We start from the raw sequence: 15783 nt of genomic DNA, 5'->3' as shown, positions 1-15783 counted from the left end.
CGCCGTGACCCATCGTGACCCGCCATCGTGATCGCTGTGACCCGCCGCGACCCACTACGGCCCATCGTGACCCGCCATCGTGATCGCTGTGACCCGCCGCGACCCACTACGGCCCATCGTGACCGGCCATCGGGATCCGCGGTTGTTTGCTGCACGAGCCGCCCGCGCACGTGCTCGGGGCGACAAGCCGGGCTCCTTGACTCGTTCGGAACCCAAGAGGCTGGCCACTGGGTCTGCGGGTTCGGGGGCGGAACCCCGGGAGCGGAGGGGAGCAGAGGGAGACCCCGGAGCGCGAGCCCGCCGAGCCCCAGCGCCCGCAGCCCCGCCCAGTCCCGCCCCGCGCAGCCCCGCGCCCCGGCCAGGCGGAGGGCGGCTCCCGAGGCGGCCCTGCTGCTCCCGGTCGGGCAAATGCCGCGCCCGCGAGGCTCCCCCCGACGCGTGGGCCGTCCGCGCGGCGCTGCCCTCCGGCCCTTGTCTCCCGCCCCCAGCAGGGGCTCGGCCCAGCCCGCGCCCAACCCGCTGCGGAGGCCGCGGCCTCGGATTGCCCTCGGGGTCCCGCCAGCGCACGGAAGGCGGGAGGGACTGCGCTTCCCAGGCGGCTTTGCGGCCGCGGACTCCATGTCCCAGCAGCCTGCGCGTTGCCGGGACTCCATTTCCCAGAGTGCGCCGCCCCCCGGCCCGCCGCCCCCCCGCCCCCGCCTCTCACCTGGCGCTGCGCAAACTCGGAGCGCACCCGGCCGGAAGCTGCTGCTGGGAAGCCGGAGGCGGGGCGGGACGCAGGTGAGGTGGCACGGGACCTGCTGCGGTCTGGGCCGTGGGTGCTGCGTGAGAGTCAGGGAACGCTGTGGGGGTCTGGGATCGAGGGGCGTGGGGTCGACCTGGGGCCGTGGTAGGGGTCTCCCGGCGTGCAGGGGAGCCGCGCGATGCCTGCGCAGGGACCCCTCCCATAAGGGCTGGCCCTGGGGCCCTGCCGCGGAGCCCGAGTAGGTTTCCGGCTCCCAGGATAGGATCGTGAGGGTGGCTGCGCCCGGAGGCCTGTCCTGCTCTGGAGGAATCTGGCCCTCCCGGGCTCTCCAGCACCAGCCTGCCTGGAGTGGGCTGGGGCTGCTCACAGGCGCCGCCTCTTGCCTGTGCGTGCGGGCTTTGGCTGCGAGCCGTGTTAACGACCTGCGCCAGGGGCCGCAGCCCCGAAGTTGTCTGCCTCCCCTCTTGTCAGCCAGAGGGGAGTATAATGTACTTTTTCTTGGCCCAGTGGGTTGGGACCAGCTGCTCTAGGCTGAGTGGTAGCTCAGGACCCCTGTGGCTCTGTAGCCTGAGGGCTTCCTGGGGAACAGGACTGCGACGAGGGGGGTGCCTCGGTCCAGCTGGGTCTCTCTGGTTGCCAGTGGACTACGTCCCCTCCTTGAGGGCTTCACTCTGTACCATTTGCCCCAGAAGAGTGGGGCTCCAAAGGGGAGTATGATGGCCTCAGCCTCCCATTATTTGACACTACAGGTGCAGCTGACATGGGTGAACCCCAGGGGTCCATGCGGATTCTAGTGACGGGGGGCTCTGGGCTGGTGGGCAAAGCCATCCAGAAGGTGGTAGCAGATGGAGCTGGCCTTCCTGGAGAGGACTGGGTGTTTGTCTCCTCCAAGGACGCCGATCTCACGTGAGAGAGCCCATCCCCGGATCAGCCCTTCCTCCCCATCCTCCCTGCACCCCAGAACTAAGGGCTCCAGGCTGGGCCTGTTCCTGAGTCTAGCAGTAGCTGTGTGTCTGGATCCTCCCTGCCAGGTGGCTGGCCTGGCCTGGTGTGCTTGGCTGTGCTCCTAGACAAACATCCTCCCATCTCTTCCCAGAAGCCTGCACCCTCACACCAGCCAGGCCCTGGGGCCACCCTTCCTTTTGGCTGTCCCTCCTGCCATAGCCCCACCTGGTTCCTGCACTTTGCACCCAACCCTGGGGTGCTGGTTCCCTCCAGAGCCTCCTGACACCCTGGCTCCCCCCAGGGATGCAGCACAGACCCGCACCCTGTTTGAGAAGGTCCGACCCACGCACGTCATCCATCTTGCTGCAATGGTGGGGGGCCTGTTCCGGAATATCAAATACAATTTGGACTTCTGGGTAAGTGAGGGTGGCCCCAGCAATTGCTGGAAACCAGGATCCCAGGTTCTGGGAACTTCCTGGCCGGCTTCCCACTCTCACCGGCCCACATTCCCACCCCAGGAAGTCCCTGAGGACCAGGGCTTGGCACAGCCTGGTGGGAGCAGCCCCTGAGGTGCTGTGGACAGAGGGTCATGCAGGTGGGCCTGGGGCACTTGGCCCATTAATAAAAGCTGTAGAGCTGACCAGTGGCATTGGGAAGCTGAAAGGAGCCAGCAGCCACCATAGGAATGGGAGCTGGTTCCTACCCCGTGAGTCCCCAGGGCCTCCAGAGCCTCTGGCTCCCAGGACTGTGCTGGCCCAGCTCCCCTGAGCCAGGCCCACGACACACTCTGGGGTACAGTGGTGCGAACTGCGCTCCGTGCATCTTGTCCTGTGCCTGGGGAAAGGGGGGCGTGGTGTTAAGGGCCCTGCCCAGGCTAGCTGTGCCCCGGAGAGTTGACCCCACAGGTGTCTCTGGGCAGCAGCCTTGCCCTAGCTGGCTTGTACGAGGCATGGGTCAGCAGAGGCTCAGACCAGATTCTGCCCAGGGGCCTGTCACCCCAGAGCGCTCCTTGTCTGTGTCTCAGCCTTCTCAACAGGATGCCTGGCCACCACCTCTCCCATCTCCCAAGACAGTCCCCATGCTGCAGCCATGCCTTGTCCATTTCATGCAAGGGAAGTGGGGCTTGGCGGGGGAAGTAGACCGCCCCGTTCCCCGTGTAGTGGGAGCTCCAGCCCAGCCCAGGGCCAGACTGGGCCCTCTGGGCTCCTTCCCAGCCTCCACTACCTGTCCTGACCTCTGCAGCCTCCTGGGTGGGGCCCACCCCTGAGCTGGGGGTGTGGTTCTCTCCTCACACCCGGAAGGCAGAGCCAGCCCCTCCTGCAGCCTTGTTGTGGGGTAGAGTAGTGGTGTCTGTAAGCCCAAGAGCCTCTCCTTGTCCCGAAGGCTTGGTGCTGTTAAAAGAAAGTCAGAGGGGGCAAAAAAGAAAAATAAATAAATAAATAAGTAGGCTTGGGTTCCTGCCACGTCTGAAAGGCCAAGGCTAGGATCTGGCCTGGGAAGCCTGATCTGTCCCACCTCACCCCTGCAGAGGAAAAATGTGCACATCAATGACAACGTCCTGCACTCGGCCTTCGAGGTGGGCGCCCGCAAGGTGGTGTCCTGCCTGTCCACTTGCATCTTCCCTGACAAGACTACCTACCCCATAGATGAGACCATGGTGAGGGGTGGGGCCTGGTTTGGGCGGGGCCGGGGAGCTGTGGGCGGAGCCTGGAAGTAGCGGCCTCTGCCTCTCCCGCCCCCGCAGATCCACAACGGGCCGCCCCACAGCAGCAATTTTGGGTACTCGTATGCCAAGAGGATGATCGACGTGCAGAACAGGTCCTCACACCCGTCCTGCTGAGGCCCCAGCCAAGAGTGGGGGAGAGGGCCCCCGGGGCGGGTGGGGCCAGCCGGGTCGGGTCTTCATGCCAGCCTCAGTAAGAGGCCAGCGGCAGCGTTGGGTGGGTTCGCAATCCCAGGACGAGGGCAGGAGACCCTGTGCCTCCGCAGGGCCTACTTCCAGCAGCACGGCTGCACGTTCACCGCTGTCATCCCCACCAACGTCTTCGGGCCCCATGACAACTTCAACATCGAGGATGGCCATGTGCTGCCTGGCCTCATCCACAAGGTGCACCTGGCCAAGAGTGAGTGCATCCACCCCGTGGGGGGTGCCCGGGCTCAGCTCGGGAGGAGGTGATCCAGTGCCTCTGACACCTGCTCCCTCCCCGAATCTGCAGGCAGCGGCTCGGCCCTGACGGTGTGGGGTACAGGGAAGCCTCGGAGGCAGTTCATATACTCACTGGTGCGTAAAGGAAGGCACAGCTCTCCCCAGAGAACCTGCCCCAGTGAGCCCTGGGCTTGCCCCTGCTGGTTTGTAGGGGAAGTGGTGCAGAAGGGAGCTTGGGACCAGGAGAGAGACTGGGCTGAGCTCCCAGAGGAGCCATCTCTGGGCCTCACGGAGGCCCCATAGGCTCATGTTTCCAGAAGTCACTGGTGTCATTGAGCTCGGAGGGAGAAAGGAGGGACCCCTGGTCCCCAGGCTGAGCCCCCACCAAACAAGAACAAGAGCGTGGACTCCCCGGCAGGAGTGTTTGGGAGAGGGGACCTGTGGCTATCTCCCTGGTCTCTGACCCTGCCTGTCTGGCTCTAGGACCTGGCCCAGCTCGTTATCTGGGTCCTGCGGGAGTACAATGAGGTGGAGCCCATCATCCTCTCAGGTGGGCACCACAGCCCCCAGCCCCCTTCCTCCATGGTGGGACAGGATCCATGGCTGTCCTGGGAGGCTGGCTGAAGGGTGGGGGCAGGAATATTAATGGGCAGATGGGCGGCAGTGACGGGAGGCCTGACACAGTGGCTCCCTGCAGTGGGCGAGGAAGATGAGGTCTCCATCAAGGAGGCAGCCGAGGCGGTGGCAGAAGCTATGGACTTCCATGGGGAGGTCACCGTATCCTCTGGCTCCAGCGCTGGGGGTTGGGTGGGACACTGGAGGGAGGGCACCCACCCTGGCAGGAGGAGGGGCTCTGCTATGCTTCCCCTGGTAATGGCAGAGGTTCAAGGGCAAGTTGCGGGGGCTGGGAGTGGAGGTGCTCCCCTCGCTGTGGCCTTGACAAAGAGTCCAGTTTGATACAACCAAGTCGGATGGGCAGTTTAAGAAGACAGCTAGTAACAGCAAGCTGAGGAACTACCTGCCCGACTTCCGGTTCACACCCTTCAAGCAGGGTGAGCCCCACCCCACAGCCCTCCACTTGGTGCCTCCCACACCTGGTGGCTTCCCCCGCCCCCTCCCCCATATTCCCTACCAGAGCAGGGGGTGAGGCACCTCCCCCCACTTCCTCCCGTGCGCCCCTAGCCCTCCCTGCCCTTGGCCCTCACCTGCCCTCCTCTGCAGCGGTGAAGGAGACCTGTGCATGGTTCACTGACAACTACGAGCAGGCCCGGAAGTGAAGCTGGAAGGCAGGAGCAGGTGCCTGCAAACCGTCTGTTGGCTGAGCCCCTTGGCTACCACCTACCAACCGTGCCAGGAGCTGAGGGCATCACCTAGCGACCTGAGCCCATGTTCCATCCGCTCTGCAGCTCCAGGCATCTGTCCAGTGGGGCCTCCATTCATGACAGTCCTCAGGGAAACCAGGGCCCAGGCAGGCCCGGCCCTTTGCTCCCCACACAGGCCCCCAGCCCTGCGTGTGCCCGCTCTGATCCTGCATCCCACTCCCTGGGAGCCAATAAAGTGCATTTTCACAGGCCTGGCCTTGGCAGCTCTGCTGAGCCGTCCCCCACAATCAGGCACTGAGCCCTGGCCTGGCCAGACCCGGACTCACTGTCCCCCTGCTTGCTGTTCAGCCCCTGAGAGCTGGCAACTCCCTGGGGTGGAAAGGCTGCAGAGGCCGGAGCTGGGAAGGCATGCATGTGGGCAGGCAGCAATGATACTGGCATGGACTGTCAGCTGGACAAGGATGTGCAGGGCAGGGCCAGCCCCAGCCTCTCCACATGAGGCCACCTGCAGGCCTGAGTAACCTGGGCTCATCCAGGCCTCCCTCCTCAGCCTGAGAGCTCTGGGGGAACTGATCTAGTGGGCCAGCTGAGTGGAGCCCATGGATGGATCTGAGGGGAGGCTGATGACTGGGTGGCTCCGGCCTCCCCATGGCCTGGCCTCTCATCTCTGTGGCCCTCAGGCTTGGGTGTGGGTCCTCACCTGCCCTCGTCCCATGGAGAGGGACAGGTGCCTGCTGGACAGGTCAGCTCCAGCCATCAGAGGTGGGCATCATTGCTCCCTGCCATTCTCAGAGGGGAGACATCAAAGTCCAGAATGGTTCCTGGGCAAGTGCCTCAGTCAGGCAGGGTGGCGCTGGGGTCCAGGCCCTGGCTTGCCTGCCACCCTCTTTCTCAGTGCCTCACAGAGAGGGAGCCCCTAGGCCAAAGCCCTCTGGTCCACTACGCCCAGGACCCAGACACCTTCCCTGGTTCCTGGGCCACCCCTTCTCAGGGTCCCTCTCTCCTGGGTGCCCTGTGCCGTCTTCATGCACTCGATGCCTTCTGACTGCAGGCATTTCTTCCTTTGTTCAGTCAGGCAGTAGTGGTTTGTCTTCCCTGTCCCAGCACCAAGTCTAGACCTGTGTCCGGTGCCCAGTCAACCACTCACCTCATATGTCACTGTCCCTTTGTGTCTGGCAAGCCAAGGTGTCCTCCAGGCCTCCCTGAGACTGGCCCCCTCTTGAGTCAAGGCCTCCCCACCTTTTAGGCCTCAGCTGGGATGGTCCAGCCTCCAAAACACCTTTCCTGATGGCACCTTCTCAGCCCCTCTCTGAGCATCCATCTGCCCTGCTGGGATTGTGTTTTGTCTGAAAACTTTGGGGAGCCCTGCCTCAACCTCCACCCCTCATGCCAATAACCCAGGACCTGGAGCTCCAGGAGGTGGTTTGGCCTCCTTCACAGTGTATCTCCTGCCAATGGCCCTTTGTGGATGAAGGCTCTGCCCACATGGAGGTTCAGGAAAGGCCTCCTGGAGAGGGTGGTGCCTGTGTGCCCGCCTGGATATGCCAGGTGAGGAGCAGGGGGAAGAAGCCCCACCAAGAGCAGAGAGGCGCCTTGGACATAAGCCGTGGCTGGCTGGCTGTCCAGGTCAGCTGAGGGCTCCCAGCTGATGCTCAGAAGCCCGGCCCAGCATGGGACGGAGAAGCTGAATGCCCCTAGTCCTCTTACCTACGGTGGCCCTGGGCACTCAGCCAGCAACCCTCTTCACCTGGCCTCAGTCCACGCGTTTGTGATGAGCTTTGTCCTTATATATATGATGGAATGGTGCTGGATGCCTCCGGCCCCTCACCTCCCCCCAGCCTTGGTCCCAAGCCATCACTGGCCTGGGTGGCCTGGGAGAAAATCCAGGGAGTCTGTTTGGGAAGGGGCTGGCAGGATCCTAGGTTGCAGGAGAGACAGCTGCTGTCACTGAGAGCTGGTGCAAAGCGCCCACCACCCAGATTTCTTGGCTGTAGTGGCCAAAGCAGCCTCCTGGTGGCTTTCCATCCTGCTCCACGTCATTTGCTTCAGAGCCTTGACACTGGCCATCCCTTGCATGTGCCGACTGGTCTATCTCCATTGCCAACAAACAGGGCGGTAGGGTGTGATCTAGCTTGTCCCATCTGCTGCTGTGTGGTGGTCTTACCCAGGCCCAGAGCAGGGCCCAGAGGCTGCAGCTGCACAGTAAATGCTGAATCAATGAGAGGATTTAATTACTGAAGAGTTCAGGAAATGTCAACGGCTTCAGAAGAAAATAACAAAACATCTGTAACATGAAGCCTTAGATTGGATGATGAAAACAAAACCAGACTCAGATCTTCAAACCTAATTTATCTTGTGTCATTAATATGACAGCCGGGAGCGGTGGCTCACGTCTGTAATCCCAGCACTTTGGGAGGCTGAGGCGGGCGGATCACAAGATGAGGAGTTCAAGACCAGCCTGGCCAACAAGGTGAAAGACCATCTCTACTAAAATACAAAAAATTAGCCGGGCGTGGTGTCCCGCGCCTGTAATCGCAGTTACGCCAAAGGCTGAGGGCAGGGAAATCGCTGGAATCTGGGAGGTAAGTGCAGTGAGCTGAGATCGCACCTCTGCACCCCAGCCTGGGGATAGAGCGAGACTCCGTCTCAAAAAACAAAAAAAATGACGGGCACCTCCGCTCCCCCACTGTCCCCTCCCCTCCCCGTCGGTCTCAGGCCCCTGGCCCCGGCCAGCTTTCCGTGACCTGGGCCTGCGCCCCTAGTGCCGCCCCGCGACTCCCCCGTGTGCGGTCGGCGGAGCCTCGGGGACCGCGTGCTCCGGACCAGCCCCCCCAACCCGCTTCGCGACCCCGCCCCTCCGAAAAAAACCAAGATGTGTTTCGCGCACGCGCACCTGGGACCGGCCTCCCCGGCCGCTCGGAGCGCCACTGCCCCGCCCGCCCCGCCAACCCTCGGTTCCTCTCAGCCAATGGGCAGCGAGGGGCGGTGTAGCCTTTTCGGGCCAATAAGCAGCGAGACGCAGAGCCCCCGCGCCTTGCGAACCAATAGAGTGCGGACAAAAAGCCGGGCGCGCCCAGAGCGTGCGGTCCCGGCAGCCAATCGGCGAGGGGGGCACGGGGAGGCGTGTCCCATTGGTGGGGCCGAGGTCTGTGGGCGGGGCGCGGCGGTGGCCAGTGAGACAAGATGGCGGCTGCAGGGCAGGCTCCGCGGCGCGTGGGCTTCGTGGGCGCCGGTCGCATGGCGGGGGCCATCGCGCAGGGCCTCATTAGAGCAGGTGGGGCGGTGGGGAGCTGGGCTCGCGGCCTGGCGTGGGAGCAGCCCCGTGGGAGGCGTCCTTCCGAGAGTGGGGCGGAGGGCGCGCGCACATCCACCCGGGCCTCCGCTGCGTTGGGCGCAGCCGGGGCCACGCCTGTTTCCTCTTAATTTTTTCACGTGGCTTGGTGCCGCTTCCGTGGCCGGCTTCCTGGCCGCGTGGCCTTGGCCAGGTTCGCCTCTCCCAGCCTTTTCTCTGCGCGCCAGCCCCGCTCCTGGGGAACAGCAGCGCTTCTCCCCCAGACACCTTGGCTCTAGGGACACCTGGGCCAGACCATCCGTCCTTTGCCAGTAGCACCCCCACGTTGTGACAGCCAAAAATGCCTCCAGACACTGCCGAATGTGCCCTGGGTGGGAGGAGGAGACAGACAAAATCATCTCCGGTGGAGAACCACTGCTCTGTAGCCGGGATATTTATGCTGATCATTTACTTCTCCAGGCATTTAGAAGCTTTTCTGCAGATTGTAGGTAGGGAGAGCTGGGTGACTCTTGGCTCTGCCTTCAGCCATACTTCAGGGTCCAGAGTATTCATGATCAATCGGAAAATAGCTTACTGTGAGTCTCAGGAGTTTTACCTGTGAAACCCGGCAGTATTACATGCCTCCCAGAGCTGTACAGGGTAATTAGATATATATGTGTACTGTTGAGCCCAATACTGCTGTGTATGGCTGCCACTGTCATGATTAGTTGCTGTGTTCAGGTTGTGGTGTACACTTCTGTCTTCCTGTTCGACCTTACCAAAATCTAACCCTATCTCCCCACCCCTGTACCCTACAAAAGCATATGTTTCTACCAAGTAGGCATTTAGCCTCTTCTTGGATATCCCAACAGACTCTTCCTCCTGAGGAACCTGGGCCCCCATTGGGCCTTCTGTGGCCAATCAGCCAGCTGCCTTTGTACCCCCACACTCCTCCAAAGCCTGGTGTTAGAGGTACTGCCTCTTCTGCTCTAGGCAGCCTTCCCTTCCCTGGGGGCAGAGGCCCCAGGGATCTGTGTCCTCACCAATGAGGCAAGCTCCTGGCCCCCATACCCAGCAGCAGTCAGGGACGTTGACTGCCAAGTAGAATCAGTGGATCTGAGTGCCTGGGCCCAGTGAATGGCGCATCCCTGGTTTGGGTTCCTGAGGGCAGAAGGGGGCCCAGGATGGGCCAGGCGTGGCTGAGCCTGAGAGGTCAGGCGAGTTCCTCCCTCTCCTCACTGCCATCCTACCCTACCTCTTCAACCCCTCTTCATTTTCCTTTCTTTCCAGGAAAAGTGGAAGCCCAGCACATACTGGCCAGTGCACCGACAGACGGGAACCTATGTCACTTCCAAGTGAGCACAGAGCCCAGGTTCTTCGTACCCCTGGGAGCTCAGGATAACTCTTAGCTCTTGTCCCACTAAGACGTTTACCAGAACCAGGGATGGATGGCTTATTTAGCTGAAGTTTGGAGACTGGCTGGTCTGGGGTGGGGAAAGGGAGATTAGAGGCAGGGAGGAAGGTAAGGTTGTGGAGAGCCAGAGCAAAGTGTGTGTGTGGGGGTGTGTGCGTGCGTTCGTGCATGTGCACGTGTGAGTACATGTGTGCACATGTGTGTCTGCATTTGTTAGTGCTCGTGAGTGCATGTATGTGTGTGTACGTGTGTATGAGTATGTGCACGTGTGAGTGCTTGTGAGTACATGTGTGTGCACGTGTGTATGAGTGCATATGTGTGTATGTGAGTGCGTGCTCATGAGTGCACGTGTGTGTGTGCATGCTGGGGCGGTGGCCACGGATATTCATGGGATGGAGGGCTCAGGGCTTGGGGAGGTGCTGACATCAGAACTGCCTGTGAGGAGGAGGACTAGTCTGGGTGAATCTTGTGCACTGGTGAAGTGGGGGTGGTCTAGACACTTGCAATGGGAGAGGCCTGGGAATGTGTGGCCTTCAGCAGGAAGGGCTGTGGTGAGGAGGGTGTGCTGCTCACACAGCCCCTGAGGCCTGGTCCTGGTGTCCCTGGCTCAGGCTCTGGGCTGCCGGACCACCCACTCCAACCAGGAGGTGCTGCAGAGCTGCCTGCTCGTCATCTTTGCCACCAAGCCCCACATCCTGCCAGCTGTTCTGGCAGAGGTGGCTCCTGTGGTCACCGCTGAACACATCTTAGTGTCCGTGGCTGCTGGGGTCTCTCTGAGCACCCTGGAGGAGGTGAGTGTCCCTTGGGCTAAGGCCTTGGTCCCAGCTTAGGCTCTGCTGGCCAGCTTGGGTGGCAGGCAGCCTCCCAGAGAGCCTGAGAGGTGGCCAGGTGGCCTAGCTGGGTGTAATGGCTGAGCTTAAGCTTCCCTCCTGGTGCTGTACCTGGGAGGCAGCCACTGGAGCCTGCAGCCAGCTGACGTGGACTTTCCTGAGGTCCCTGCTGATGCCTGCCCAGCAGGGCCCAGTCCCACAGGCTCCCTGATTCGAACCTCTCTCTGGCCAGCTGCTGCCCCCCCACACACGGGTGCTGAGGGTATTGCCCAACCTGCCCTGCATGGTCCAGGAAGGGGCCATCGTGATGACGCGGGGCCGCCACGTGGGCAGCAGCGAGACCAAGCTCCTGCAGCATCTGCTGGAGGCCTGTGGGCAGTGTGAGGAGGTGCCCGAAGCCTACATCGACATCCACACGGGCCTCAGTGGCAGTGGCGTGGCCTTCGTGAGTATTGCCTTGTCCATCCCCTGCCCTACCCTTGGTAAAGAGGGGCCTGCCCAAGTCCTTCTGATGGCCTCTGCCCTCAGAGTCCAACCTTGGGGCCTGTGTGGTTGGTCCCAGGCCCACTGGGGGCTCTGCTGTCCCCAGAACTTCACTGCCTTGGGGATCTTTGATGCCAGCCCCTTTGCAGACTCCTGGGCTCAGGCCTTGGTTCTGGCCATCCATGGCCAGTGCTCTGGGCCTTGTTCCTGAAAGTTCTGAGCCCCCCGACTTTGAGACCTATCCCCCCGCACCATGCCGCTACTACAGGTGTGCACATTCTCCGAGGCCCTGGCCGAGGGCGCCGTCAAGATGGGCATGCCCAGTGGCCTGGCCCACCGCATCGCTGCCCAGACCCTGCTGGTGAGTGAGGGTGGCTCCCGGGGACCATTGAGGAGGCCCAGGCTGTACCACTTTCAGTGGGCAGGGAAACAGCAGGCTTGAGGAGCTGGGGCTGAGGTTGAGGGATGCGGTGAGGGCAGGCTGCACAGTGGGGGCCGCGCCACCTCCCCTGGTCACCTCACGCTTTCCTCAGGGGACAGCCAAGATGCTGCTGCACGAGGGCCGGCACCCAGCCCAGCTGCGCTCTGATGTGTGCACCCCGGGCGGGACCACCATCTACGGGCTCCACGCCCTGGAGCAGGGCGGGCTGCGAGCAGCCACCATGAGCGCCGTGGAGGCTGCCACCTGCCGGGCCATGGAGCTCAGCAGGAAGTAGGCTGGGCTCTGGCCATCCTTGCCCACCTTTGTGCCCCCATCTCCCTGTGCACCTTCTGAGGACTGCGACTCTCTCCCTCCTGCAGGAGGGTCTCCAACCGCTCCTTCTCCCCCTGCACAGGGAAATGCACGGGGCAGGACTTGAGAGGTTCCAGTAGGTGGGGGAGCCCCCACCAGTGGGGACACTCCTCCCTCCCCCATGGGCAGAAGGCGCTGTGGTAGTGGCCCTGCCCCCTGCTGCAGTGAGCCTGCCTTGCTGTAATGTTGGTTCTGAGGGGCCCAAGAGATGGCGTCTTGGTCAGGTGCCCGCATGGTTGGACTGTTGGTCAAGGCCATGAACAGAACTGATGGTAACAGGCACGGCTGGCCCAATGCCTGGTCTGGGGCTGGGGCCTGTCTTTGGCTTTCCAGGTGGCTCCGTGCAGCTACAGCCAGGCCAGCTGTCTCATCTCAGCTCTATGGGGCACAAGCCATACAGGGTGTGTATAAAAGACCCTCTCCCCCGCAGTAAAGCCAGGGGCCCTGGCCTGCTGTGCGTGGGGCCCCCATGGGCAGCTGGAGCGTGCCCTGAGAAGAGGGTGGCTGTGTGCTCTCCCCTGCGAAGGAGAAGGAGCTGCTGGGCCAAGTGTGCAGCAGTGCTGGGCGGCAGCAGGCGGGCAGTGTTAGGTGGGGCAGCTTAAGGTCTGGGAGGGTAGCCCTGGCCAGCCAGGACAAACACAGACCCCAGCTTCAGCTGGGATACAGGCTCACTCTTTCCTCCTGACCCTAAGCTCCTGGCAGGTGGCCAGGTGGGTCTGGGGCCTCCCAACCCTCGCGTGGGTCAGGGTCCTGGAATGCCCCATGGCTCTGGCACCACCACACTGGCCTCTGACAGCAGGAGTTGGCCCCTCCACATGTCCCTTAAGGACAGCAGGTCAGGGAAGCCAGGACTTGGGGGTGAAGCAAAGCCCCAGGATCGCAGGCTGGGGTTCTGGGGCCTTTGGGTCAGAAGGGCCTGGGCCAGACAGCCTCAGCTTCGTACCGTGCCTCACAAGATTCACCCTGGCCTCTAGTTCCACACTGGCCTATGAGTGCAGCAGCTCTCAGCTTCCACCCAGCAAGCTCTGAAGGTGAGGCGGGGAGCATGCCCTCAGAGAGGCCGGGCAGCAGGTTCCGCCATGTCATCTCCCTGTGTGCCTGGGCAGATCCATCTCCTAGTGCAAAATAGGGCTAAGGGCACCTGCACGCTCCATCCCTCACGCTCAGCTGCCTCTGGCCACGGACTTCTGCCCTCCGCCTGCTCTCTCTTACTCCCCTGAGCCTAGCCCATCCCCAAGCTCCCACCCTACCTGCTTCCCAGGGCAGGCTGACTCAGTTGACTAGTCTAAGCCTGGCCCTGGCACTTGTGAGGGTCAGCCTAAGGAGATGGGAATAAACATGCCAGAGAGCACCATGAAACATGCCAGTGAGCTCATGTTTCACCAGAGGTGGATAAAACCAGGTTCCTGGCCACACGCGGTGGCCCATGCCTATAATCCCAGCACTTTGGAAGGCCAAGGCGGGCAGATCACAAGGTCCGGAGTTCAAGACTAGCCTGGCCAACACAGTGAAACCCTGTCTCTACTAAAAATGTAAAAATGGCTGGTGTGGTGGCTCATGCCTGTAATCCTAGCACTTTGGGAGGCTAAGGTGGGTGGATCACCTGAGGTCAGGAGTTTGAGACCAGCCTGGCCAACATGGTGAAACCCCATCTTTAAAAAAAAAAAAGGAACAAAAAAACCCACAAAAATTAGCCATGTGTGGTGGTGCACACCTGTAATCCCAGATATTCAGAAGGCTAGGGCAGAACTGCTTTGAACCCTGGGAGGTGGAGGTTGCAGTGAACTGAGATCATGCCACTACACTCCAGCCTGAATGACAGAGCAAAATTCCGTCTCAAAAAAAAAAAAGTTCTGATGCCTGCCCCATCTAAGCTGAGGCCCAGAACCGTGGGCTCAAGGACAGATGTCAGGCGATAGCGCAGGTTCTGTGAACAGCAGAGGTCCCCTTCGTACCTGCTGCAGGTCTCTACATCACCTGGGAGCTTTGTAGGGCACAGACTTGCAGCCTCCCCTGTACCCTGTTACTGCAGGAGACTGTGCCAAGCCTGGGCAGGTCTGGGAGGCTGGGGTCAGGCACAGACTGCCCCCTGAAGGAACATTGACAGCTCTTCCGAGGGCCACCTGCATTCACACTGAGCCCATCTGCAAGGAGAAATCACTGGCTTTGAGCCAGGGCCTGTCTCCCCCCGGGGACCTCTGACGAGCCCTGGGCACTAGGCGAGCTCAGCTCTGGAGGTGGAGGATCCAAGCTAGCCACTCGTGGCCCAGCTGGTGAGGGCCTGTGACAGACACACCCTTAGCTACTTGGGGCATGGCAGGAAGTGTTGTGGTCGTGGGTTACCCAGGCCTCCCGTGCCTTCTATTGCCAGGCAAAAATGTTCTTCAAGATAGAAAATGGTGGATGTGATCATGGTATCTTTTTCTTTAAAGACTTGAGTCTTGCTCTGTCACCCAGGCTGGAGTGCAGCGGCGTGATATCTTGGCTCACTGCAACCCCTGCCTCGTGGGTTTAAGTGATTCCCCTGCCTCAGCCTCCCAAGTAGCTGAGATTCCAGGCGCCTGCTGCCTCACGCAGTTAGTTTTTTGTGTTTTAGTAGAGAAGGGGTTTCACCACGTTGGCCAGGATGGTCTCAACCTCCTGACCTTGGGTTACGGAATCTTCTTTGATCAGTGTTCCCCTTTTATGCCCTGTGCCCCAACTATTCATCTAGGGGTATTCCTGATCCAAGCATTGGATCAAGAGTTATAAAAATAAGACTTCACAGCAGTGATGCTCACAAAGTGGGCATGTCCGGCCTTTATTAGATAAAGCCACTGGGCCCATCCAAGCAGGCAAGCTCAGCTGTAAACAAGTTTGCCAGTTAGAGGAAGGATTCTCCACAGATGGTGGGCCCCACAAGCCCAGGGACCCCCATGTGCTGTTGGGATCGCTCCCCATGGGCATCTCAACTAGGTAGGAAAGGGGTTGAGATCCCTGCGGGACCACCCCCAGTCTAGGGGTGCTCCCCTTTTCCACCACATTCTGATGTTTCATCCACAGCTCAGCGGACATCCAGGGAGTCCCCCAAGTCTGCAGGTTCCTGGGCAAGGCAGTGGTCTCATCCCCCCGACAATGTGGGTCGGGTGGCCGCAACAGGACCTGCACTCATCTTTGCCTCAGTGCCTTCCCTTCTCCAGCCCCCATCCAGCCTAGGAGCTCTGACAGTGACGCTGACACAGGATCACTAACTGGAAGAGCAGTGAGCAGGAGCTAGGGGGTCTGGGAGCCATCTGAGCTGAGGACAGCTGGCTCATAGCCCCAGCCTACCCCTGTGCCAGCAGGGTATGTGCAGAGTCTGCCAGAGCAAGAGGCCTTGTTCCAAAGGTGGTCATGGCTGTTGGAGGAAGCAGATGCAGCCTCACCCCAGCCCGAGCCTGTCACCATAGCCAGGGCCTGGTAGGCAACGGTACCAGCACAACCTTGGGAAAGAGCCTCCCAAAGCGTTCCCCCACCCCCAGGGTCCAGTACAGCCACCAACCCTGGGGTCTTTCCATCACTTCAGACACTGAGCAGAACCCAGAGAGGGTTAGTGAGCTGGAACCCCAGCCGGGACAGGGCACCAGGTTCCAACCCAGGTCTCAGGGATCCATGGCTGGGGCTGCCCTCAGGGCCAGGCATGGGCAGAGCGGTCTTCTCAGCAGTGGGGCCCAGCGGCCCGAGCCTCTGCCACACAGCATCATGTGCCAATGCACCCCATGCTAGGGAGATGCTTTTTAAGCCCTCTTTAGGAGGATTCCCCGTCCAGTAAACGCCAGCAGACAGACCCACACTTCACAGCCTCCTAATGCCCCC

General features: G+C 61.3%; 2 protein-coding genes across 8 annotated transcripts; both read left to right on the top strand.

Moving 5' to 3' along the window:
• Nucleotides 1-694: 694 nt before the first annotated feature.
• On the top strand, nucleotides 695-5409 carry TSTA3 (tissue specific transplantation antigen P35B). 7 transcript variants are annotated; one of them, XM_032255301.1, is made up of 11 exons: nucleotides 695-780; nucleotides 1495-1651; nucleotides 1992-2106; nucleotides 3219-3266; nucleotides 3435-3508; nucleotides 3680-3813; nucleotides 3907-3971; nucleotides 4320-4386; nucleotides 4534-4613; nucleotides 4789-4888; nucleotides 5058-5409. In XM_032255301.1, exons 2-11 carry the CDS (start codon nucleotides 1506-1508, stop codon nucleotides 5111-5113), a joined length of 885 nt encoding a protein of 294 aa, XP_032111192.1. In that variant the 5' UTR covers nucleotides 695-780; nucleotides 1495-1505; the 3' UTR covers nucleotides 5114-5409. The 7 variants fall into 7 exon arrangements, with proteins under 7 accessions (XP_032111192.1, XP_032111171.1, XP_032111177.1 ...); XM_032255280.1 differs by having other exon boundaries at nucleotides 3219-3347; XM_032255286.1 differs by having other exon boundaries at nucleotides 1964-2106; nucleotides 3219-3347.
• Nucleotides 5410-8299: 2890 nt separating this feature from the next.
• On the top strand, nucleotides 8300-13303 carry PYCR3 (pyrroline-5-carboxylate reductase 3). The gene is made up of 6 exons (XM_032255277.1): nucleotides 8300-8432; nucleotides 9720-9784; nucleotides 10455-10634; nucleotides 10906-11118; nucleotides 11425-11517; nucleotides 11690-13303. The coding sequence occupies exons 1-6, from the start codon at nucleotides 8342-8344 to the stop codon at nucleotides 11870-11872; spliced, it is 825 nt and encodes a 274-aa protein (XP_032111168.1). The 5' UTR covers nucleotides 8300-8341; the 3' UTR covers nucleotides 11873-13303.
• The last annotated feature ends 2480 nt before the right edge of the window (nucleotides 13304-15783 follow it).

Source organism: Sapajus apella, unplaced genomic scaffold (genome assembly GCF_009761245.1).
Source record: "Sapajus apella isolate SASKATOON/1434 unplaced genomic scaffold, GSC_monkey_1.0 scaffold3, whole genome shotgun sequence".
NCBI classification, from domain to species: Eukaryota; Metazoa; Chordata; class Mammalia; order Primates; family Cebidae; genus Sapajus; species Sapajus apella.
Note: the sequence above shows the minus strand (reverse complement) of the source record. Positions and strands in the feature narration are given on the sequence as shown.

Bases quoted from the DNA above. Each gene is read 5' to 3' on its own strand.
- TSTA3 (XM_032255280.1), top strand. From the start codon at position 1,506: ATGGGTGAACCCCAGGGGTCCATGCGGATTCTAGTGACGGGGGGCTCT. The intron at 3,348-3,434 runs GTGAGGGGTGGG...CCGCCCCCGCAG, and splicing joins ACCCCATAGATGAGACCATG to ATCCACAACGGGCCGCCCCA. The intron at 3,509-3,679 runs GTCCTCACACCC...GTGCCTCCGCAG, and splicing joins ATGATCGACGTGCAGAACAG to GGCCTACTTCCAGCAGCACG.
- PYCR3 (XM_032255277.1), top strand. From the start codon at position 8,342: ATGGCGGCTGCAGGGCAGGCTCCGCGGCGCGTGGGCTTCGTGGGCGCC. The intron at 9,785-10,454 runs GTGAGCACAGAG...TCCCTGGCTCAG, and splicing joins GGAACCTATGTCACTTCCAA to GCTCTGGGCTGCCGGACCAC. The intron at 11,518-11,689 runs GTGAGTGAGGGT...CGCTTTCCTCAG, and splicing joins TCGCTGCCCAGACCCTGCTG to GGGACAGCCAAGATGCTGCT.